Raw genomic sequence first — 25864 nt, forward strand, 5'->3', positions numbered from 1 at the left:
CTTGAGGTTGAATATAGGTGTTTTGCTTTGCTACCGTAGCAATATAAAATGGACAAGATGGTGCCGACAGACACGGTTGCCCTGTTTCTAGCTACTTTTTTTTGGATTGTGTGTATTATTGTATTTCTAGATATTTCTCCACTGTTTGAGCTACAAACACAAGCATTGACTGCACCTGCAATATCTGCAAATCTGTGTACACAACCAATAAACTTTGATTCGATAACATTTGGAGTTAATAAACATTGCTCCGAGAGGCGGCAGGTAGCCTAGTGGATAGAGCGTTGGGCCAGTAACCTAAAGGTTGGTGGATCGAATCCCCGAGCTGACAAGGTAAAATATTATTATTATAATTTTTTTTTAAAAATCTGCCTCTGAACAAGGCAGTTAACCCACTGTTCCTAGGCCGTCATTGTAAATAAGAATTTGACTTGCCTAGTTAAATAAAAGTTAAAAAATAAAAACACCTAGTCAATTGTACAATTGCTTTCAATCGAAAATGTGTCTTCCGTATTTAATGCAACCCCTGCTGTGCCTGCTGTGCGCGTAGGCTGTGCGTGTGCACCTGATGGTGTCCGACGCTGAATTGTAAAAAGTATAATAATTAAAAAGCACAGTAGCTGAATCCATCATGTCCCTTCCACTCAGCCGCCAGAGATGCCCAGCACAGTGGCACACGTAGGAAGCAGGGAAACACTAAGGCTAATCAAACCAATACCAGTTCATACACACACTGCCAAAAAGTCAATATGATCCACTTCGTCATTCCACTCGATCCAAATTAGTCATGAAAAGCAGTGTTTCTTTCCATACAGAGACATAAGAACATTTTGCAGGACTTCTCTGTACTCCATGAATCCCACTCCAATAAGAAATGACTACAGACTTAAACATGAGTGAAATCATGCCTATCCTGTCTAGCTAGAAGATACGAAGAATTGGACATGTCATTGTCGTAAAATCTAAGTCAGCGGAATGTTCAATCAAATTGTATTTAAATAATTTTTTAAGTAGCATCCGCAGCGTTAATGCAGAAAGGTAGAAAACAGATGTGAGGCGCTAGCAGGAAGTCCCTGGGCAACTCCTAACACCAGAGGATCAGGAGCATCCAAGTGATTCACATAGGAATCAGGCGAGGAGGGGGGTGACCTTTGGCTTTTGTTCTAATCAAAAGACAATTGCGCCGACTTGGCCGGGGGTGGTTAGGCTGGCAAGATTTGAGATGTCAAACATAACCCCCTGTACAGGCACGGAAAGGGAGTCAAAAAAAACTTGGCTCTGCAATTTCTTATATAACCATCATCCGGAAAATCCGTTTTTAGTTTTTATCAACAAAAAAAAAGAAGAAGTGATAATGCTGTTTCAACAGGACATGTGAAGCAACATTTAACCTACACAACTAAAAACTCTCTCCTCCTCCAACCACCATCCCCAGCCCCTACTGGAGGAGAGAACAGAAAGAGACAAACATAAACAGTAAGTCGGCTGTGTTGAAGGAAATTGCCTCCCAGAAACGTCGGCATTCGGCCAGCTCCGAGACATTCATCTGTCTTCTCCCTAGCCTGACTCATGGATAAGTGAGGTGGTAAGAGAGAGCGAGATAGGAGGGAGCGAGGGGGATGGAGAAGCAGTATGGGGGAGTGAGAGACGGAGTGCGAGAAGGGGGGAAGACAGGACATCTGAAAGTTTTCAACCTGTGATCGCGGTATGTGATGCGAATCGAAACCGGGGGCTCATCCAACAAGCGGGACAAAGGAATTTCCTACGGATGGAATGCACCAAAGTGAGATAATATTAGGCAAATATTTTCACAAGGGGAGGGCTGCCTGTGACATTTTTAGATTTTGGAGGAGTTCTAAGTTATAAAAACATGATCGGGAACAAGAAGGGAAAAAAAGCAGTCATTGAAGGAGTTTGAGGATCGAGTTGTTTGGTGATGAACAGCACTGGTTTTGCACGATTGAAAAAAAAGTGTGGATTATAGCAGCTCAGAAGGCGATACAAATGTACAGGACAAACCAAACAGGAGAACAGGGGCTGTTGCCTTTGATGAAGGTAAGAAAGACACTATTTGTTCATCATTCTAAAATAAAAAAATCAGTCAAATCTACAGGAAATGGTTCATGTTTTTGATCAAAAAGTCTGAGAACTTCTGAGCTGTGCTTGATTTTAATGTCAGACAGTTAACTTTAAAGGAAGATGAAACATTTTTTTTTTATGAGTTATAATTAATGATGGCATGGAAATAACATGTATAAGCAATTTAGAGATTGTGACAATATTGAGTGTAATATTATTGTCAATTAAATAATGACCAAATATGCTTGTTTGCATAACTTTGTTCTATAAAAATGGAGGGGGAATCATAATTACCCTAGTGCCACAGACTTAAACCACTATGATATGCAGTGAATAAGCTAGGTGTGTTACGAGTAACTATTTACACTACAAACCAACAGGGGAAAATTAAGGAAATTATATTTTACAAATAAAATTGCTTTCAAAAGTGAAATGCAAAAGCTTTATTAAAATTGTATGTTCAAAACTGAACCATGCATAATTTAAACATTACTTCAATAAATACTTGTAGCAATGTTTTTATGACATGCAATCGTTTAACCTTACGTGTTAACAATTTTGTTTGACAATAAAATGTTCACACCACTACACAAAGAGACCCAGAACGACCATATACGCACTTGATAAAAAAATGTTTTTACACACAAAAAAAACATGTAGAAAAACATGCCAGAGTTAAGCACGCAAGCAAGCAGTGATTACAGCCGATAGCTGTTTCCTTGGTCTAGAAACAATACTAACGACTGTGGAGGAAAAACCCATGACATTTGTTATGATAAATGTCACTCATCATTTGAGGTCTTCACACTGAAACTAATGTCCAAGGGGTTTAACATTGTCACTTTTGTTTCCTTCTAAAACTTTTAGTAGAAACTGGCCTGTTCTAGAGCGTACACAAACCAGAAGACAACGGCGCCCCCGGATTACGAGTCAGACAACCAACTCTTGACCTAACACCCCTTTTTCCTGTGGAGGTACATTCTGTGCTTAGATTACTGCCTTGAACACGTTTTGAGGCGACATGTTAAGTTTTGGAGCTGCTGGGCTTTTTTGATTGTAAAGTGGTCCTTTTTGGTTTATACGGTGCACCCGGTATGAGCCACCGCCCTGTGTACTGGACCTAAGCTGCCCTCCACCCACCCCTGCCCCTGCTCGCAGGACCCTGTGACCATGCTGACCAAGCCCCCTGAACCAGCCAGAGCAGAGCCCCGACCCGCGCCCAACCCAGCCGTCCTCCCCACAGCAGCATGTCCCAGCCAGAGGCACCCCCGCTGGCGGTCAACGGTTCGGGGTCCGGGGAGGTGGCTGGTGCTCAGCTACGCTGGGCCGCATTGCTCATCATTATGGTCATCATCCCCACCATTGGGGGCAACATCCTGGTCATCCTGGCAGTGTCGCTGGAGAGGAAGCTGCAGAATGCCACCAACTACTTCCTGATGTCCCTGGCGGTGGCCGACCTGCTAGTGGGACTCCTGGTGATGCCCATTGCCCTCATCACTGTGCTCTACAGTAAGTCACCTCCACATGGTTGACCTCTTGCCTTGCCATCAGAAAGGACCCCTTCATTGGTACCTTCATTCAACCAATTGTAACTCAAGACCCTGCTGATACTAGGGTTGGGCGGAATACTGTATGATTTACACCTCACAAAAATGTTCAATTGGTTCTTTTAAAATAAATACCCGCAGTCAACTTGTGTCAATAGATAAAGCAGATGGCGTTCTTAATAAAAAGAAATATGCAACAGGAGAAATTAAGAAGCCATTCAACATAAAAACACCATGACTGGCTCAAAGAGCACATGGAAACTTTTGTGAGGAACCTACTAATGGTTTCCAGCGAAATATCTATAGACGCGCCAAATAAAAATTCTCTCCAAGCTCAGGGCTCCAGCTATGCATTTGGTTTACGAACCAAGTGTCTAGATGTCAAGATCAAGTTTCTTGGTTATAGCAGAGACAATCAATCCTCTCCCGGATCAACATTCTTGTTGTTTGATATTTGTTTTCTGTGTGCAGAAAAACTTTGAGTTAATTGTACAACTTTATGTGCTGGGGGTGTCTGTCTTCGCAATTGGTTTACATTCGCGTGCATTTAAAGAAAAAATTAAGCATAAAATGTATTTATTGTTACATTTTTTTTAAATAAATGTCCACTAGTTTGCACTGACGATAATACTGTATACCCCAGGATGGTACAGGATTTAGGTATGAACATCTGTATACAACCCAACCACAGCTGATACTAAAAAGGTACTGATCCTACAAGTGTGAACAGTTCATAGAACTGCAACACCATGATTGCCTCAACATCAATTTGAATGATTATTTTTTTGGCCCCAACACAGCAGCTGATTCAAGCACAAAGGCTGGCCTCTTACTCGTGTTTAGCTTGGCTCCCATCGATCAGATCTAAATTGCACTTGGGTCGCCCCAGTTCCCATGGAGCCGCGATTATAAAGCTGCTGTCAGTTGAGACCAGAGAAACACCTGTAAATGTGCATTGCAAAGCAGATATCCACCTCAGTAGGTAAGCCACAACATTTTAATTTAATCTAGCAGATCTAGCATTCGATGACAAGAATTGCCACCTTCTTTTGTTAACTGAACAACTGAGCAAAAAAAATAAATAAGCATATTCATAATATAATAATTCAAGAACAGTAGAGTTCAGACACCACGAGAGATGCTGCTGAATCTCCGCCAGCTACAGTATAAACAAATTAATAGCAGATGGCAAAAACACAAGATAGTGGACAATAAACAAGGTACTTCCTTTGGCTGTGTAATCACAGCAGAGGCACATTCACATCAGGTAGCAATGATCACAATGACCCAATTTCTGCGTGACTTATACAAACGACTTTCCAATCACAAACCAACCTCTCCCTCGGCTCGCACACTCACGTAGGTCGCCAGGGAAAAATACAGATATAAGAGCGAACTGAAAAGATTTGCATTCGATTCCATTAAGTGACGTAGCTTTACAATTTATTTATTTAACCTTTGTTTAACTAGGCAAGAACAAATTGTTATTTACAATGACAACCTACTGGGGAACAGTGGGTTAACTGCCTTGTTCAGGGGCAGAACAACAGATTTTTACCCTGTCAACTTGGGGATTCGATCTAGCAACCTTTTGGTTACTGGCCCAACACTAACCACTAGGCTACCTGCCGCCCCCCTCTAACCACTAGGCTACCTGCCCCCCCCCTCTAACCACTAGGCTACCTGCCGCCCCCCCTCTAACCACTAGGCTACCTGCCGCCCCCCCTCTAACCACTAGGCTCCCTGCCGCCCCCCCTCTAACCACTAGGCTCCCTGCCGCCCCCCCTCTAACCACTAGGCTCCCTGCCGCCCCCCCTCTAACCACTAGGCTCCCTGCCGCCCCCCCTCTAACCACTAGGCTCCCTGCCGCCCCCCCTCTAACCACTAGGCTCCCTGCCGCCCCCCCTCTAACCACTAGGCTACCTGCCGCCCCCCCTCTAACCACTAGGCTACCTGCCGCCCCCCCTCTAACCACTAGGCTACCTGCCGCCCCCCCTCTAACCACTAGGCTACCTGCCGCCCCCCCTCTAACCACTAGGCTACCTGCCGCCCCCCCTCTAACCACTAGGCTACCTGCCGCCCCCTCTAACCACTAGGCTACCTGCCGCCCCACAAATGCAGCTGTGTTTCAAAGCGCAAAATGAAAACCCCCCTCTCTAGCAGAGTCCTCTTTCTCCTGACACAGAATTTATAGTCGAGCCACTACTCCTCATTCATTCTGTTGGAGTAAACGGCCCTGTGACACACACACACACACCCCACCTCGACTGCTTGGCAGGAATCTGATTTCAAGTCATGCTTTCAGAAAACAGGCACCATCTTTGTATAAGAACCATATGTGCCGTGCAAACAGTGGGCACGAGGCTAACTGTATAGTGGGGGGGGGGGGGGGGCTCCATCCTTCCATCAGACCTTAATGACGTCCATCAGGCCTGGGCGGAGGGGAAGGAGAGGATCAGGCCTAGACGAAGGGGAAGGAGGGGATCAGGCCTAGACGGAGGGGGGGGATCAGGCCTAGACGGAGGGGAAGGAGAGGATCAGGCCTAGACGGAGGGGAAGGAGAGGATCAGGCCTAGACGGAGGGGAAGGAGAGGATCAGGCCTAGACGGAGGGGAAGGAGAGGATCAGGCCTAGACGGAGGGGAAGGAGGGGATCAGGCCTAGACGGAGGGGGGGGGATCAGGCCTAGACGGAGGGGAAGGAGAGGATCAGGCCTAGACGGAGGGGAAGGAGAGGATCAGGCCTAGACGGAGGGGAAGGAGAGGATCAGGCCTAGACGGAGGGGAAGGAGAGGATCAAAGTCAAGGCCATGTGATCACATAAATAAGAGCCAGAGGCTTCCCGAGGAGTAGTAGCCCATGTTCAGTGGGAGGGGGGCTGTGTGTATACGTGTGCGGACATGTAAGTTCGCACAGAGTTCCATGTCTGAATGGACGCAAGGTACGTTTGTGCAGGGGCAGCTGTCATTTCTCTACTGGCTGGAGACCGAGCACACAGCAAGGGGGGCCCCTTTAGAGCCACTCGGCTGCTAAGGCCTGCAGCTCTAAGAACGGTGTGTGCAGGCAAAACGGCGAGAGAGGGAATTAGTGCAAACTTCCAAATACCACCTGAAATTTACCAGAGGACAGAGACAAGACGTTGTAGCTACAGTATTGTCACCACTAATACATCACCTCCACTAAACATGGCACTCTCTAAATTCCCAATAAACCACAACAACTACTTGCTTAAAATAAACAAGAGAAAGTAATAGCTACTTTGTTTTTTGACCATTTATCCACTTTCTTCTGTGTCTGCCTGGGTGGATCTCCTCTCCATCCCAAACCCTGGCTGCGGGAGAAGTTTCAGACTAACCGGGAGTAGCTATTGCCTCAAACTAGTGACGTGCGGTTGACTCTTTTACCGACCAAAGAGTTGAATCCCCACCGAGTAACTTGAACATTTATTTTGTTGTATGTTTGCCCCGCTGGCCGAAATGAAAAGAGCAGCATTAATACACGCTACTCTAGATTGTGCTGCAGCATAGAGAAGAAAAATACATGTTTAGAACTACTGATTGCAAGGTGCACAAATTAATGCAATTAATTAATTATTGACCGCTATCGAAGGACAACAGGGATGTTTCTGACATAATAATTATTGGACGGGCCACCTCAGCGTTCTCAGGTCCAAGCAGTGTTTAAAAAATAAAATAACATTTTTAAAAAAGATAGCTAGCTATCGGTTTATTTTATTAAATGGAAAAATGCTTTCAGTGTAAACTTAACTAAAACCAGATAAAATATGTACAAAAGATAAAATGGACCTACATATTTGTACATAAAATCATCTTTGATAACTAACCAATCACCAGAATAAAAGCTAGACAGCTAGACAGAAAATTGAAATGTCCTAAAACAATGCAGTATTAATTGTTAGGTTGAGCAAAATAACAGCGTTAGCCATGGCAAAACGCATAGTATGGCAGGAAACTAGCTTTAAAAACAGCAACGGAAAATAAATCTCAGAAATGTGTAGAATTGCAGGAAATCAGCTTAAATAAATACAAAAAAAATGAAAAAAAAAAAACTCTACACCAACCAAATTGGGGCGTCTAAAATGTTGCCACGCCATCTGAACACCCCAGCCACGCCCACCACCTAAGTCACTTCTTGATCCAGGAAAAAAAAATGGCTGCAGTTCGCAAACGATAGTGCTAATCTCTCTCAGCAGTCAAGCAACTGCTTCCCGCCAAGAGTCGTTCACTATCCATTTCGGTTGCGGCAGACAACAAGACCTCATTCCAGATGGTATCAATAAATAACTATTTGTATGCCTAGCAATCACAAAATGGACATTGAGTCACACTTTTATATGTCTCAGTAACAAAATTACAGATCCAATAAGCCCCCCTATGGTGAACGTGAGGCTTGTAGAATCATGATTCTTTTTAGTTTGAGTTTTTAGTTCATCGTTCATCAGTAGGGTAGTCCTTACTGAATCTAATGAACTACGATTATTTTGGAGTCAACGGAGTTGAAGATCAGTCACTAATTATTTTATTTTTTTTAAAGACGAACTTCCCATGATCACCTCAAACATCCAATATTAATGAGTTAGTGAGCCCAATCATAATTGGACCTTCTTCCAAAATTAAACATTTTACTGGAGGAGGACATGTCTAGTGTGCAATTGCGTTCGATAAGAGCTGTAAAAGAAGTCCCGAGGGCCCCTTTCACATCTGCCCAGCAGATGAATGTAAGGCTTTTACAGTCAACACCTTGAAAAATGACATGGTTCCAAATGTTTAACGGCTGCACTGTAGACTGACTACAGTGCTAAACTAAAAACATACAGCTGACTAAGGCTTGGGAGAACAATTAAGAAAAGCTATTTGAAGGATTCGGGAGGGGAGGGGGATGCACTAACCATAGCGCCATATTTACGAGGAAGCACCATTAGAAGTGTTTACATGACGGATAGAAATGTTTACCTCAATATATTTGGGCCGTGGCATAAGACAGTGCAGAAAACATGTTCATTGTTCTATAATCAGAATGAAGAGTAGAATTAAGATTTCACAAAATAGCCCACCAGGCCATAAGAGGATGACGACGGAACATTCTTACCCTTCTTCACTAATGAGCTTAAGACTGTTTCAGGGAGGGGTCACTCTTTTGCAAGACGAGCTTCGACCCCAGACTCACCCAGTCTCCCCACACACACCTGGTAGGGCCTAGGTTTAGATCTACGTTTCGACCAGCGCTGTCTTTTAACCTAAACTTCCCCATAATTCATTTTGAGAACCCCGGAATGTCATTAAGTCAAAAACACGCCTCATTTAAAAGTGTAAACAAAACCTCCAAGCGATCCATTTAGTGCTCTGGCAGAGAGCTTTATAACGAGAAAAATACAACGTATGAATTAATGAAGGACGTCGGTGCAGAATAGAAAACTCTAGAAGGGCTGTTGTTAAATCCTTCAAAATAATTATTATTTTCATCTGTGGGACATCTATTGTCAATCAAATTCCACGGAGTGCCGAGTGTCCCCGGGTTTTCGCTCCACCCTTGTACTTGATTGATGATTTAAGGTCATTAATTAGTAAAGAACTCCCCTCACCTGGTTTTCTTGGTCTCAAAAGGAAAAACCTGCATAATGATTGAGACACCCCTTATCTACGGTGCCTTCGGAGAGTATTCAGACCCCTTGACATTTTCCACATTTTGTTACATTTTAGAATAAGGCTGCCATAATGACAAAGCGAAAACAGTTGTAGAAATGTTGGCCAATTTCTTAAAAATAAAACAGAAATAGCTTATTTACCTAAGTCTTTAGACACATTGCCATGAGACTCGAAATTGAGCTCATGTGCATCCTGTTTCCATTGATCATCCTTGACACTTTTCTACAACTTAGAGTCCACCTGTGGTAAATTCAATTGATTGGACATTATTTGGACAAGCACACATCATAAGGTCCCACAGTTGACAGTGCATGTCAGAGCAAAAACCAAGCCATGAAGTCAAAGGAATTGTCCGTAGAACTCAGAGGCAGGGTTGTGATGAGGCAAAGATCTAGGAAAGGGTACCAAAATATTTTTGCAGCATTGAAGGTCCCCAAGAACACAGTGGCCTCCATTTTTAAATGGAAGAAGTTTGGAACCACCAAGACTCTTCCTTAAGCTGGCCGCCCGGCCAAACTGAGCAATCGGGGGAGAAGGGCCTTGGTCAGGGAGGTGACCAAGAACCTGATGGTCACTGACAGAGCTCAAGAGTTCCTCTGTGGAGATGGGAGAACCTTCCAGAAGGACAACCATCTCTGCAGCACTCCACCAATCAGGCCTTTATGGTAGAGTGGCCAGACGGAAGCCACTCCTCAGTAAAAAGGCACTACAGCCCGCTTGGAGTTTGCCAAAAGGCGCCTAAAGACTCTCAGACCATGAGCAACAAGATTCTCTGTTCTGATGAAAACAAGATTAAACCCCATCCAACCTGACAGAGCTTGAGAGGATCTGCAGAGAAGAATGGGAGAAACTCCCCAAATACAGGTGTGCCAAGCTTGTAGCGTCAAACCCAAGAAGACTTGAGGCTGTAATCGCTGCTTGAACAAAGTACTGAGGAAAGCGTTTGAATACTTATGTAAATGTGATAGCAGTTTTATTTTTTAATAAGTTGGCAAACATTTCTAAAAACCTGTGGTTTTGCCTTTGGGGTATTGTGCCATTAGGGTGTAGATTGATTTAAATAGTTTTTTCCCCCTTCATCAATTTTAGTATAACGCTGTAACGTAACAGAATGTGGCCAACATCAAGGGGTCTGAATACTTTCCAAAGGCACTGTATATATCATACATAGAGACTATAAAACAATTGAGGTCTAGATGAGCTTTTACCAGATTTAGGATCAGTTATTCTTACAGAAGAAAAAAAGGATTCTCATATAAAGTATGGAGGCCCTTAAGAACTGTGGGCATGTCTTGTATAATCAGAGCCTGACAGACATCAATGACTCAGGTCAGATCGTTTACACCCCGGTATTTGCTGGAACGGGGACATTTTCTAAAAAATAAGCAATAATCACGATTTACATAATGACAATAATACTACTCAGACACAGCACTTCACCAAGACAGCGATCTCAGCGTAGTTTTTATTTTGAGTCCAACTCGGCTTTTTCCACAAATCTGGAATGGTGACCTCACCCCTAGAGGTTGGTAGCTCGGTTTTCATAGAATTCTCTTTCTCGCTCTTGAAGCTGGTGTACTGCAATGACTTCACACGTTTGTCTTAGAAATGTGGCCTTGGATGGACACCTCTGTAGCCTTGGCAACACTTATATATCAGAAACTTTACCAGCAAACAGATTTTTAAAATCTGGTATAAGCACACAATATCCTCACATGTAGAATTTGTTGAGTATTATTCCCATCGAAAGGAAGGGGCCCACAAAAAAAGTATATATACTCTTAGAAAGTAGCCTACCTATCAAAGTATAAATATCCCACAGAAAATATTTCTAAATGAAAAAAGGAGAAAGGGCAAGTGGTGCGTGGAGCTGAACAAAGCCCCTGAAATGGTGAGCAGTAGACGAGGAGCTGAACAAAGCCCCTGAAATGGTGAGCAGTAGACAAGGAGCTGAACAAAGCCCCTGAAATGGTGAGCAGTAGACAAGGAGCTGAACAAAGCCCCTGAAATGGTGAGCAGTAGACAAGGAGCTGAACAAAGCCCCTGAAATGGTGAGCAGTAGACAAGGAGCTGAACAAAGCCCCTGAAATGGTGAGCAGTAGACAAGGAGCTGAACAAAGCCCCTGAAATGGTGAGCAGTAGACAAGGAGCTGAACAAAGCCCCTGAAATGGTGAGCAGTAGACGAGGAGCTGAACAAAGCCCCTGAAATGGTGAGCAGTAGACGAGGAGCTGAACAAAGCCCCTGAAATGGTGAGCAGTAGACGAGGAGCTGAACAAAGCCCCTGAAATGGTGAGCAGTAGACGAGGAGCTGAACAAAGCCCCTGAAATGGTGAGCAGTAGACGAAGAGCTGAACAAAGCCCCTGAAATGGTGAGCAGTAGACGAGGAGCTGAACAAAGCCCCTGAAATGGTGCGCAGTAGACGAGGAGCTGAACAAAGCCCCTGAAATGGTGCGCAGTAGACCAACATAATGAATGCCCACTACATTCATAGGGCACATCTAGAACAGGGAGGACACTAAAATATTGTGATCAAATGTGTATTTATTTTATAGTTTAATATGTATATACAAATATTAAAAGTAATACTTGTTAACAAAAAAAATAAAAAACAGCCACTAATGCTTGAATTATGACATTACAAGCCATCAGTAAAACAGGTTAACAAGAAAAATCATTCAAGAACCTTTCCAACACACAATTATGGGGCAATTTCACACCCAGGACCCAAAATAAACAAACACGTATGGCGAGAAGGGGGCAGAACACATCTACATAGCGCTTTCAGCTCCATACAAAGAGTCATAAGAAGCATTTCTCGGCAGTAAATTAATTATTTACTAAAATAAAACAGAATTCTTTACATCAGAGCTGGTTTTAAATCATTAGCTGGTGATGTCACTGATGTCCACAACACAAGTTCTGTTTAGAATGCAAAAGGTTTGCTGGACAAAATGGGACTAATGAGAAATTTGTCCCTTTTTCCAAATGGGCTACTTCTTCCTCAGGAATTAAAGAACATAAAACACCTGCGTCATAGGCCACCAAATTAAGAGAAACGGCATGAATAAATGTCCAACATCTTCACACTTCATTTCCTATTAGAAAAATATCCTACATTTCCACCTTTAATTTTGGCATCTTTGACAAATCTCTATTCCTCTCCCACACACACACACAGCCCATGCAGTCCTTGACATTATAAAACGCAACAATTTCAACGATTTTTCTGAGTTACAAATCATAAGGAAATCAGTTCATTGAAATAAATGAATTAAACACTAACCTATGGATTTCACGACTGGTCAGGGGCCGAGCCAGGGCCAGCCAATCACAATTCGTTTTTCACCACAAAAGGGCTTTATTACAGACAGAAATACTCCTCAGTTGTCCAGGTCGCTGGTCTTAGACGATCTCGCAGGTGAAGAAGCCAGATGTGGAGGTCCTGGGCTGGCGTGGTTACACGTGGTCTGCGGTTGCAAGACCGGTTGGACGTACTGCCAAATTCTCTAAAATGACGTTGTAGGCGGCTTACGGTAGAGAAATTAACATTCTCTGGCAACAGCTCAGATGGACATTCCTACAGTCAGCATGCCAATCGCACACTACCTCAAAACTTAAGACATCTGTGGTATTGTGTTGTGTGACAGAACTGCAAATTTGAATGGCTTTTTGTCCCCAGCACAGGGTGCACCTGTGTAATGACCATGCTGATTAATCAGCTTGTTGATATTCCACACCTATCAGGTGGATGGATTATCTTGGCAAAGGAGAAATACAGTGGTGGAAAAATTACCCAATTGTCATGCTTGAGTAAAAGTAATGATTAATTTTCTATTAAAAGATGTCGCCTACCCAGTAAAATACTACTTGATTAAAAGTATTTTGTTTTATATATGCACACACTTAAGTATCAAAAGTAAAAAATAAAAGTATAAATCAGTTCAAATTCCGTATATTGAGCAAAGCAGATGGACACATTTTCGAGTTATTTATTTACGGATAGCCAGGGGCACGCTCTGACGAAGCACCCAGTAGGGATGACCAGGGAGGTTCTGTTGATAAGTATGTCAGTTAGACCACATTTTTCTGTCCTGCTAAGGCTAAGCATTCAAAACGTAACAAGTACTTCTGGGTGTCAGGGAAAACGTATGGAGTAAAAGTACATTATCATCTTTAGGAATTTAGTGGAGTAAAAGTTAAACAGATAATATTTTTTTCTTAAGTAGTTTTTTTTGGGGGGGTAAGTACTTCACATCACTGGAGAAATGCTCACTAACATGGATATAATCAAATTTGTGCACACAATTGAGAGAAATAAGCTTTTTTGCACATATGGAAAATTTCTGGGTTCTTCTATTTCAGCTCATACACTTTTACATCTTATATTTTTTGTTCAGTGCAGATGGTAATAAATTACTTGAATGGCTATTATGTTGATTTTTACAATGACTTAGAAACTAAAATCTAAATAGGCTCTTCTCAGGGTTAAAAAAAAAAAAAAAAAAGATTTGGCACCATTGTAATGAAGTTTGAGAATTTGTCTAGAAGGGCATGGTTTACATTTCAAATTGTTCTGTATTGGCCTACGAGAGCAGCTAACAATCCAATGCTTCCCATCATCTGTCCATTTCTCAGATTCCGGATGGCCTCTTCCGGAGTTTCTCTGTCCAATCTGGCTCTTCCTGGACGTCCTGTTCTCCACAGCGTCCATCATGCACCTGTGTGCCATCTCACTGGACCGCTACATCGCCATCAAGAAGCCCATTCAGCACAGCCAGTATAAGTCCAGGGCCAAAGCCATGGCCAAGATAGCAGTGGTGTGGTTCATATCTATTGGTAAGCTGCTCAGTTTCTTTCTTCTTTTTTGTTGTCCTGTGTTGATATAGTTGTTTCTTTACGCTATGACATTGCGGTTCAATTCCCCGGGCGCCTGTGACATGCCTCAGAAAAGCAGGATGCAATAAAAGCTGTATAAAAACGTTTACATACAGTACCTCCCTTAAAACTTAACCCCGACTTACACATTATCATAGTGTTAGCAGTCAAGGGGAACTGTGGGTAAACAGTTAATGAGCCGGAGAGATTTACACAAAAACGGCATCAAATTTAAAAAAGGGAGGTTTAAATGATCGAGTATGCCCCCAGGAAGGAAATTAATTTCACATCACTGCCCTTGTGATGAGCGTAGTGAAACACCACAAGGCTTAGCGCGCGTTATTTTTTGCAATTGTATCTTTGAGCAGTACAACGGCTTTACAATGTTGCTACAACGCTATGGATCACAGATTTGTTTTTCAGAAAAGTTTAAGCCAAAATAACATTCAAGACAAAACCAAGCATTCAAACCACAACCTTATTCGAGGACTCCTGGACCAGTAACCACTTGACTCTTCACAATAAGCATAAAATGTGCACTGCAGAACAGATCGAAATCTGCAATTTTACAAAACTGAATAGTAAAGCAACACTAAAGAGCCTCTGGTATTTTTCAGTAAAATTAGGTTACGAGACAAAAGGACATTTGGACTGAAGAGGATAAGGGGTAAGAGATAAAGCTAAGGACCCTTAGTCCATAAACAAGAGGGAGATGGAGCAGCTGAACCACTGGAATCCTCTTCACACAGAACGTGTTTCATACGACGGAATGTCAGACAAACTGGTTTCCTGTATTTGGCCCAATCATAAGTCTATACTCAAATTGGTCATTTGACACAGTCCAATAAGACAGTTCGAGACATAAACATTGGTTTTATTTTTCTGATTGTTGGGCTTCTTATTACTTCTTGTCCACAGAGTCTGTATTGTTAATGCTGTGGTAAATAAGGACACTGGTTTGCATTGAAATTATATATAAGCTTTCCAGTATGAAATTAAATTTAACACCCCTATTCTAGTTAACATCGTTAGCCATGACGGTTCCTCTGGCTGAAGCATTTAGGCGACTGGTGTGAGGACTTGGCAGAGTTCAGCCTGGCATTAATCAAGTTTCCAGTTTTATTAGTCACATGTACAGGATACACATGGTATACACCATCCAACGGACATGCTTACTAGCAGGTTAATGGAATTCATAGGGCGTTCAGACTCGTTCACAACAGCACGCTCTCAGTTTTCACCTCGGGGCGAAGGTTCGACACATTGACTTTCTTTCGGTGAGCAAAACCAGACGATTGCTTAAGAGTTACGCGAGCAGCACTTAGACGCCGCCACGACAGTAGAAGGGTCTCTTCGTCCAGGGTGTAGTGCTCACGGTCACTGTATTATAGCTGGTAATATATGATTTGTTTATTTGATTTTTAAGCAAAGAATGAGAACTTCCAGAAGTCCCAGAATGACCCTTTGCGCTACCTCTGCTGTCCTCAGTCGTGAAAGCCTGAAGCTTTAAACAGAGTTATACTCTGGCAACATGAAAAAGGAAACGCAGATGTGAAGATTTCATGTGCTATAATAAAAGCAAAAAGAAAACCAGCATAAAGTCCACTGGCTGTGAGAAGATCCTGTCTCTACTCCCATAACACATTTAAATCCCAAACAACCAAAGTTGTTAGTCTTCCCATCTAACACTGTGTAGAGACAACAAAGTTTGGATTGATGATTTGACTGACCAAACTTCTCTCTCTCTCTCTCTCACACAGGTATCGCAATTCCCATTCCCATCAAGGGGCTGAGAAACTACCATCTTCCCAACAATGTCACCTTTAACAGCAACCACACCTGCCTACTGAAACCAGACAGCTTCCGAGAATTCATCATGTTTGGCTCCATGACAGCTTTTTTCATCCCTTTGACTATCATGATGGTCATCTACCTGCTCACCATCCAGGTGCTGCGCAAGAAAGCCTTTCTGCTCAGGTCAAAGGTGACCCAACGCTTCACTCGCCCAACCGTCGCCTCAGTCTTCCAGAGGGAGCAGTCTGCGGCTTCTCCCACAACTGAGAAACTGCCAGGAAAATCCATTTCTCCCGCCAACCCAATCATAGGTGACGAGATCCCCATCCGTCGCATGTCCACCATAGGCAAGAAGTCGATGCAGAACCTGACCAATGAGCAGCGTGCCTCCAAGGTGCTGGGCATAGTCTTCCTTCTTTTTGTGGTCATGTGGTGCCCATTCTTCATCACCAACATCACCTCTGTGCTGTGCGCCAGCTGCGACGTCCATGTGATCGGCCGTCTGATGGAGATCTTCGTGTGGGTGGGCTACGTGTCATCAGGCATCAACCCGCTGGTCTACACCCTCTTCAACAAGACCTTCCGCCAGGCCTTCACACGCTACATCACCTGTAACTACAGCAGCACCACTAACACGCCAGCCAGGCAATCTAGGGAACAGCATGGCTGCAGGAATCTGACACGGATCTCCTTCCGTTCATCTGTGGCGGAAAACTCCAAGCTGTTCGTGAAGCGTGGCATGAAGAACGGCATCGGGCCGGTGTGCTATCAGAGCCCGCCGAGGCGACGGCAAGCACCCATGGAGTCCTCTGCTAGCGTTCTACTGGACACTCTGCTCCTTACAGAGAATGAGGATTGCAAACCCAAAGAGCATGTCAGTTATGTGTAGTGCAAAAGGAAATAATTAGAACCAGAAAGTCATGTGAAAAAGACAAGACCAGGCTCGAGTTGTCCAGGGGTTCAGGTGACAAGACACCTTCCTTGAGCATCACTTCTGTGGATTCGGTGCTATTAAAAGAAAACAGTGTGCTCTCAAGGGCGAAACGAAAGGAGATGCCGATCTCTGTCAAACACTTTGGCGAGAAAGAAGAGGCCCTCCGATTCTATACAGATTGCTGAACATTAGGAATAAAATGAGACAGCAAATAGGTGCATCGAAGACAGACGGTCTGGAAACACTCAAGTGGATACAATGTGTATTCCCATGCTACCCATGTCACCTTGGGCTATTCGGTGGTCTGCTATGGACAATTTCCATGGAGGAGATGACATGCTTACCAATTGAAAGGACAAACACTCCTCCCACAAACTAGACATTCAGCCTCCACATCACACACAGTTCTGAAGGAATACACTATAAAATGCCACCCATTTTAACAGCAATGTTTTGGTAAGTGTTTTTATAAACTGTGAACAGATGTTATGAAAAGTCACAAGACCTATTTTCCCCAAAGTGTTATAATAATCCACTTGGATGATATATATATATATATATATATATATATATATATATACATTCAACAGACAAAACCTTTGCAAATGGGAAGCTAGTCAAATAGAAAATGTATAGCCTACGAATGGATGTGTGATGGTTCAGAAATGTATAAAAACTGTGCTTGGCTTAAAGAAAAGCCGTGTCCTTTTTTACAGTTCTTAAGAGGATCTTTGAAAGCAGATGTAACTACCGACCAAGTCATCTTATTTTAAACACGTCTTTTTCTCTGAAAATATGTGTTTTGCGGCCGCAACGGCCGATCTACTGTTTCACTTTCATCAGAGTTTATATAGTGTCTCCTTGATGGGGTGGTAATGAAGCAAAGCTAACGGGACACGAGAGCCAAAATAAACACACCATAAACCACGGTGCTCGGAGTTCATCGTCACAAACAACGACTACGAGGAGGCTGAATCCTGAACGTTAAGTGCGTAGGGACATGATCGCTTTATGAGGGGCAATAAAAAGGGCATTTTGATTCATTCTCCGTACCAGTGAATTAAGTGACATAAAAACTCAAAAACAATTGACTTTATATAAACCTAAAAAAATGTACTTTGATTTTTATGGTGAGTGTACCAAATTAGTCTACAGCATAAAATCTATAATAATAAGTCCCAAGGATGTACCACATGGCCAGAAAAGAAATGATAGAGCCCATGTTTGGTTCATTTACAAATTCCAATGCATATTTCTACCATCATGAGACTAGATGGTGGGGAGGAATATACCCATGCCCTTTCGAAGCAGTTGGGGAGTGAGAGACGCCAGCACACCAGCGTTCACTCTGACCTTTGACCCACTCAGAGACAGCAGCTCAGAGCACCACGTCCTGGTTTCCCAAGACTGTAAGGGGGCCTGGAAGCCATGGGGGGAGTGGGAGCTCAACTGAATGGTTGCCGCTCAGGAGGATCTCTAAACAGAGGAAGGATTTACACTAGGTTTATCTAACAGCCAATTGATCATGTGAATATCGCATAGCCTTTTTAGGGCTTAAAATAGTCCCTCCATTTTCCTCTGCTTGGCTCAGTGCCGTTTAATGCTGCAGTGCTGCCTGATGCTGTTGAATGCTGCAGTGATGCCTGATGGGTAAATTCACGTCAGAGAATGAGTGATAAGCCCCCGTAAACAGACCGAAAAACAATAATGTGGCTCGGGAGGATGACATGGCGCCAACGTCCTCAGACACTGAACTACCTGTAAAGGAGCCAGGAAGTAATTGTATCCTCTCAGCTAAAAGTTAACCTAAATTCTGTCATCCATTTGATGAGATGCTGATCACTATGTCATGTTGATAATCCGCATGCAAACCAATCACAGGATCACTCAAGAGTGCCAACACTAGGAAAGTGAGGGATAGTTTGCAGCTGATCAATGTAGGTTAGGCTATGCTTTCTGAAAAGTAAAATCACTTCCAAAAGTGTCATATCTTTGATCATGAATAGCATTTAAAAATGACAAGAGACTACTGAAACCATTGCACAGACCAAAACAAGGGTGGTTCAAAGATTATTCATGTTCCATAGATTTAACTTGGACATGAAACAAATTCTCACATTGCTGAAACTTAAGCACACTTTCAAAAACATTTAACTGTGTTGGTTTTTCAAACGACAAATGATACCCAGCGCTTACCAGGGTTGAGCTCAATTCAGAATTTTGGAATAGAATCCCATTCAACTCTTGACTTGAAATTCAAATTGTCTACACCCCCACAGGATGTAGAATTTGAATGACAGGAAGTAGAATTTAATTTGATTCAATTAAAAAAATTCCACTCAGTCATTGAATATGTGTTTCATTGAATGACAGGTGACACGCACAGACACCAAAGAATATCACTTTTCTGCAGAAACATTCTATTTGAACCTTAGTGCTTAGAATAGCCAATTAGATTTTCTTAACAAATAATAGTTATATTAGACCCTACCTTATATATTGTGTTTTATATTCTAAAGCCACGATCCGTGATTGGTACAAAGACATTGTACTTTTTGGGGTATAAATGTAAACCTATTGACTCCTGGAGAATATCACTCAGAGTGTATAGCCCGATGTGCTTAGAACTACTAATCGTCACCATTATACACACACACACACACACACCACACACACACACACACACCCCCCCCCAAAAAATAGTAGGCTTTTATTTCTCTGTTTACAAATGTAGACAACCCATTTAAAACGTATGGGATGATTGCTCTCACTATCAAAACATTTAATTTGTTTGTCTTTATTTTTTGAAGGCCTCAGGGTTAACTTGAGGGTATTTTCCCTATTTTGAACAGAATTTACAAGGCCCAGCGCAGTCAAAAACTAGATTTACCTGTGTTTCATATATATTTCCATACCATGAGGTTGGAATAACACTGAAATTGTGAAAATTATGATACACTAAAAGGGCGTAAGAGCTGTTTGAAAAGACATTCCCTCATTGTGAAAAGTAAATAAGGTCTGAGAGGACAGAGGAAGTGGTAAACATCCTGCTTATCGATCAGTGGCTGCCAACTGACTTATGGCACTCGGTGGCATTGCGCAAACACACACAGCAGCACGTCTATCACACTACAGAGCGATGGAGTTTTGGCCTGCCTAGTGACATCACCAGGTGTTAATTGGTTAACAGACCAATAAGAAAGAGAGTTCCAAACCTCTGGCAATAACAGATCGTTTTCCTATCCCCACGCAGATCACTCCCAGACAGACCTAAAATTCTTGAATGACAAATTGGTCTTTGCTAAGAAGCAATTTTTTGAACACTTAAATATAAAACAATTACAGTAAGGTACTCAAAAAAAGGTGCAACATGAAGAAATAGCTACGCCATTTCCTGGTTGCTAAAATTCTAATAGTTCGCAAAATTTCAGTTTGTGTGACAAAAACAAGGAAAATGTAATGTAGAGAATCATTGTACCATCTAAACCGCTGTGAAATACCTCACCAAAAATGTTGTATTTTCAGCCGTTTGAAGCTGGTGTACAAAACCGATAGTTCGACGAAAAAAAAAAAAACTGAATGGGAAGCATAGAAATAGTGCACATAGAACAGATCTGAAAGCAAGTCTTAGACGCAGTAGATCTAACTCACTTTTCTATGTGAATTTGGTCAGGTCACCCAAAAAGTTACTTATTGCAGTTAATTGTTACCCAGAAATGATTTGATATTGAGATAGAGAATATCTAAGGTCCAATGCAGTTGTTTCTGGTACTTTTGAAAGTAGTGCCTGAGCCAAAAGTGGTCCCTGAAAATTGAGTACTACGTCACATGTGCACAACATCATTGCTCTCTCGCTCTACTGTGTCTGTGTCTTGCTAGCTGTCACTCAAACCCCCACATGAGGGTAAAGGTAGGGAAAATGGCATCACACAACTTCTAGAAAACAGTCCATTTTAACCTAGGGATTTGGTGGCTAATTGAGGTAAGAAAGTAAATTTGCTCATAGATTATGCATGTATGAACTACAAACTGACACATCGAGTACAAATACTTACTATTTTCCAAAGTACCTGAGCAGGTCTAAGTGAATAATGAAATATAATAACTTAGAATATTCACACATAGGTTTTGTTTTCCTTGAGCATGAATTGAGTTTTTCTTGAAAATCTAAATTGCTTCAACAATTGTATTTACATACATACATATAAATAACGACATGGTTGATGTTATGTACAAGCTGTGTATTTGTATAGACTACTCCTAATATCGAAGAGGCAATTCTATTTCCTTTCATTCAAATAGCAATTCTGCATCCTGTTTATTACTTCAATTCAACAATTTTGAATTTCTGAGGCATTCTGAGCCCAAACATGGCGCTTACTAGGGGTGGGCGGTATACCGTATTTTTTTTAATAGATATACCAGTATTAATGCACGGACCGGTTTGGGTTTTTACTTTACCTTCTAAAACTGTATTTTATTATTTGGTTTGTTAAATGTGATACGCGGTGTTAAACGTCCATTTTTATAGTTTACTTTGCTATTTGAGTCATCTCTCTCCATGCTGCCCTTCCACACAGACCTAGCCCCGCCCCCCGTCACTCAAGGAGCGCATTTGTTGTTCCTAGAAAATGAGACACTTGCGTTCTCTCTGCATGGTCAATGCAGCACATGCAACAATGTTGATGACAACAATGCTGTTTTCACTTTGCTTCTTCATATAAATCCAGTAGCGTTCTATTATTACACTAGTCGTTTGTATTGCTTACATCTGCAAACAGCTAATTTGTCTTTTCTTAGCAAGTTGGGCCAAAATATTGTTAGCCGCTAATGCTAATCGCTAGGGAGCTAGCTAATAAATGTACTGAGTCAGAGCAAACATAATTAATTATACAGCCTGATAATACCAGTGGTGGTGTAGACCTAAATCAGCATGTTGTTTGTGCACCAGTACCTTCCACATCAAAGAGGAATACAAGAGGCATTAATATATGCTAGATTAAAGATAAAAGGGTCCCCTAGGAAACAATTAACATTTGATTCAAAATAAGGTTTAGATTATTTGCCCATATCGTGCATGGCAGTGTGGAAATACTCAAATGAACGCAGAAAATGCAGAAATTTATGAAAAATGCCCACTAAATAGTGTGGGTTGAAGTTGAATTGAACAGTAGAAAACAAAAATCAGAATGGAGACCCGTTGAAATCACTTAGAATGTATGCGTCACCACCCTGAGGTCATGCACTATTTATAAAACAAATTTAGAAATGTCCTTACTTAAAAACAAAAATAGTGTCAAATACCATCATACATCATTTTCTTATAAAATAAATAAATACAGTGATATGATATTTTGGCCATATCGCCCAGCACTAGCGCTTACATAAACAATTCAGCATATAAGAAAACGCAAATCAGCCCAGAGCTCCATCTGGGCTAAAGGTTAACCCTACTGCATGCCCTTGGTGGTTACTTAAAACCCCAAACAGTGTTCAGACAACAAATTCTTCAGGGGTGAAAATTCCACAGGCTTTGGTGAGAACTTGCGAAAACACCAATTCTTGATGGGGAAAACATGGAACTTGGAAATGTGGGTTAACCTCAGGGCCAAAGATGGGTGACAGCCCCGGTGGCAATCAGGAGTGGAAAAGCCCCATCTATTTATCTGAGGTCTAGGCGGAAGAAATCTCTCTCACTGTTTGTTTTAACGATCAGGATGAGGGGAGGGAGGCTACATAAACTGCCAACAACACCCATCCCAAAATCATTTGGAAATGATGCCCGGGCTATGAGAGGAATGCAGTCTTTGTGTATACATGTAGGAGCTGATTGATCAGTTAGCTTGGGCTAAGAGACTAGCAGTGGACCAAGAGGCTGTAAAGTAGGGGGACCTCTGCTGGGCGGAAAGGGGATTACATAAGGGGATACAGGGTTGAATAAGGCCTTACCTGAACATGATGAATCCAATGGACTCCACCGCTGCCCTTCTGACATCATCGTTCACGTCGCTTACCTGACAGGTAGAGAACAATGTATTAATAGCAGAAGAAAAAAAATACAGTAGGGCAAGGAGATAACAGCTACTAATAACCATTTTCCTGCCCAAACACCAAACTCCCAATCTGCCCAGATATCAAAGATTTGGGGAAAGCCTATACTTGTTCATAAAAAGCTCTTAGCATCTTTATCTTGTGCAGGCTGCCATCTGTATGAATACCAACTCAACCATCTGCCCCAGTAACATTAATGAATCTATCAGGGCTTCCTGTACTACCCAGGAATGTATTTCATTACGGCATTTAACATACCAACACATTTTCATTTACTGTGAGGTATACTCGTCTGTCATAACCATACTCCCAATTCCAATAATTCACAGCTTGACTATCCCTACTCTGTTTCCTGGTTGTCCGTGTTCTGCGTGAGGAAGGAGAATACTTACAGCCACATGCAGCAGGCGTCTGATGGCCTTGTTGTTCCCGGAGCCACAGTAGGCCATGCCCACTGTGTACATTCCGGAGCGGCGCAGGATGGGGTCCTACAACAAACGCAGTAGCCAGAACACAGAGCCTTAGCTAAGAGAAGAGTCTGCAGCAGTAAGGTTGCAACATTATTCGGTATTCCCGAAATCCCAGTTGGATAATTCCCGTAATCAGGAGGGAATAAGCAGGGGAGAAAAAAAAGGGATTTTATTGAAAGTTCCCAGATTTTGCAACCCTAGTAGGTAGTCATGGAAACAATGTATGGTCAACAAAAGGTATACCTCTTATTTGACAAATAACACATTTAAGTATGGGTACTGCATGTATCATTCATACTACGGTTCAGGACAGGTACTCATTGTCGCAGTAAATTGAAACGGATGACTACAGGCGGGAAGAAATAAAAAACACCCACAATAGGCAACAAGGTTAACAGTCATGGTTGCATAGCCAAGACATTAAAGGAATGAAGGTCAATATATTGGTAGTAGGGGATGAGGTGAGTTTCCCCTACAACGTATAGCGGAACCCATCCCCACGGCAGGCATAGCGGAACCCATCCCCACGGCAGGCATAGCGGAACCCATCCCCACGGCAGGCATAGCGAACTAGTGTGTGTGTTAGGGTGGTCCCGAGAAAACATTTTTTGGGGGTCGCCCGAGATTAGTCCTGTTCTTTCAACCAATCGATTGATCTAAATGTTTAAAAAAAAAATCCCATATTATGCAGTTGAATAAATTCAACTACATACGCACTGAGCTTGTCTACATAAGCATATGGGTTGATGAAAGTTACAAATTAGTTACAAATTACTCAAGAGTGTTAAAACAAGTGACAGCGAGTGCCTGTGTGACTGGCAGACGTTCTCTCCTCTCTACTCCAGTGAAAAGGCACCACAGTAGGTGTTTAATCGCACTGCCTGTGCTGAAGCTGCTACAATTTCAGTCATGTAGTTTTACTTGTTTGACTGAAACGTTATCAAAATCCCTAATTTATTTAGGAAAACCTTTCCCCTCAATCCTTGCTCTCTTTATGTGAAACATGTAATTAGAGCTGGGCGATATGGTCAAAATTTCACATCCCGATAACGATACATATCACGATACAGCACATTTTCTGTAAATTCAAGGAATAGTTTACATAAAATGCCCACACGTAAAGGCCTATTTCTTGTTACATTTTGAATTAACTCAACAATAAAAGGTACTTACTCATATTTTATTATTTCTCTTTTACTTAGAACCTTTGTGCAAATGTTAAATTAAGCATTTAACAAAATCTAAAAAGGTAAATAGTTGCGCACAAAATAAATATAGGCCTAAAATATAAATCTTTTTGGGGGGGCTTTGCGTGTATTGCATGTTATTTTGGCATTAATACATGTCGCATATCAATTTGCATGTGGTACCTTGGGTCGAGTGTTAGCACCAACTCACGAAACCCCCGTTTCTCCACCGTGTAAATTAGGGCCATGTCTTTGCGGATGTAAGTTGTAACGGGAGTTGTTATCTCCTTCCATCTTCATGGTTCTTTGCTGTGCCGCGGGCAAAAGCCTCTTGCAACGTCTGAGTCGAGGGTTTGTTTTGAGCACTCGACTGTACTTTTTTGGGTCTCATCCGTAGACTCTCTCCGAAATGTTTCACATGATTCTTGCGTAGGTGGTAAAGGAGGTTAGTAGCGTTTGAGCCTGTTGTCGGAGCCGGCCTGCGGAATATTTTGCAGAGGACGGTTCCTTGTCAGACTTTTCGTATCCAAACCGAGACCATGCGACCGAAGTAGCCCCTCTTTTAGGTATGAGCTCCGTGTCACGTTCACTCTCCTCCATGTTTATTTGCGTTGCTTTGCGTGAAAGCGTCGTCCAATTGACGGAAAACATTACCGCAAAGAGTGCGATTTGCGACAACGAAATAAACAACAGAGCATAATATGAAACGATAGACTTTTCTATCGTCACACGAGATATATATATATATATATATATATATATCGTCATATCGCCCAGCCCTACATGTAATCATAGCATGCACGTGACCAATAGGGCCAACCTATAGCCTTATCATAATCACATCAATAAATTGGTTATAACAAACTCCGAACACAGTAAGGTCGACTGCAAAACGAATGCGGAGGACGTGAAAAAGAAACTCAAAAAGGGTGGATGTTTACTGGTTGCTCAGGAGGGAAAGGGGAAGTCAGATGTGTGGAAGACATATGACCTAGTTGTGGAAACTACTGGAGATTAAGGAGGGTATAGGTGCAAGCATTGCGTGAGAATATACTTCTTTTTTTTTTACCATTTGGAACAGTGTAAACACTAATTAAATGTACTGTTCACCAGGGAAACACACACACACACACACACACCTATCTACACACACACACCTATCCATCTATATACACACACACACACCTATCCATCTATATACACACACACACCTATCCATCTATATACACACACACACCTATCCATCTATATACACACACA

The 25864-nt window shown here is 42.2% G+C and overlaps 2 protein-coding genes across 5 annotated transcripts in view; one reads left to right on the forward strand and one right to left on the reverse strand.

Moving 5' to 3' along the window:
* Positions 1–25864, reverse strand: part of psmd1 (proteasome 26S subunit, non-ATPase 1) — a 61422-nt gene that overhangs the window by 26862 nt on the left and 8696 nt on the right. For all 4 annotated transcript variants that reach the window (XM_021614254.3, XM_090238081.1, XM_021614202.3 and 1 more), the window contains exons 15-16: positions 23340–23435; positions 22846–22910 (exon numbers count right to left, since the gene is read on the reverse strand). In XM_021614254.3, the coding sequence (XP_021469929.2) occupies positions 22846–22910; positions 23340–23435 (161 nt within the window). The remainder of the gene's footprint in view (positions 1–22845; positions 22911–23339; positions 23436–25864) is intronic.
* Positions 1470–17593, forward strand: LOC110531039 (5-hydroxytryptamine receptor 2B). The gene is made up of 4 exons (XM_021614349.3): positions 1470–2055; positions 2947–3588; positions 13929–14129; positions 15929–17593. The coding sequence occupies exons 2-4, from the start codon at positions 3327–3329 to the stop codon at positions 16849–16851; spliced, it is 1386 nt and encodes a 461-aa protein (XP_021470024.1). The 5' UTR covers positions 1470–2055; positions 2947–3326; the 3' UTR covers positions 16852–17593.

The sequence above is a fragment of the Oncorhynchus mykiss genome, chromosome 1 (assembly GCF_057628025.1).
Source record: "Oncorhynchus mykiss isolate SJ-2025 chromosome 1, ASM5762802v1, whole genome shotgun sequence".
Lineage (NCBI taxonomy): Eukaryota > Metazoa > Chordata > Actinopteri > Salmoniformes > Salmonidae > Oncorhynchus > Oncorhynchus mykiss.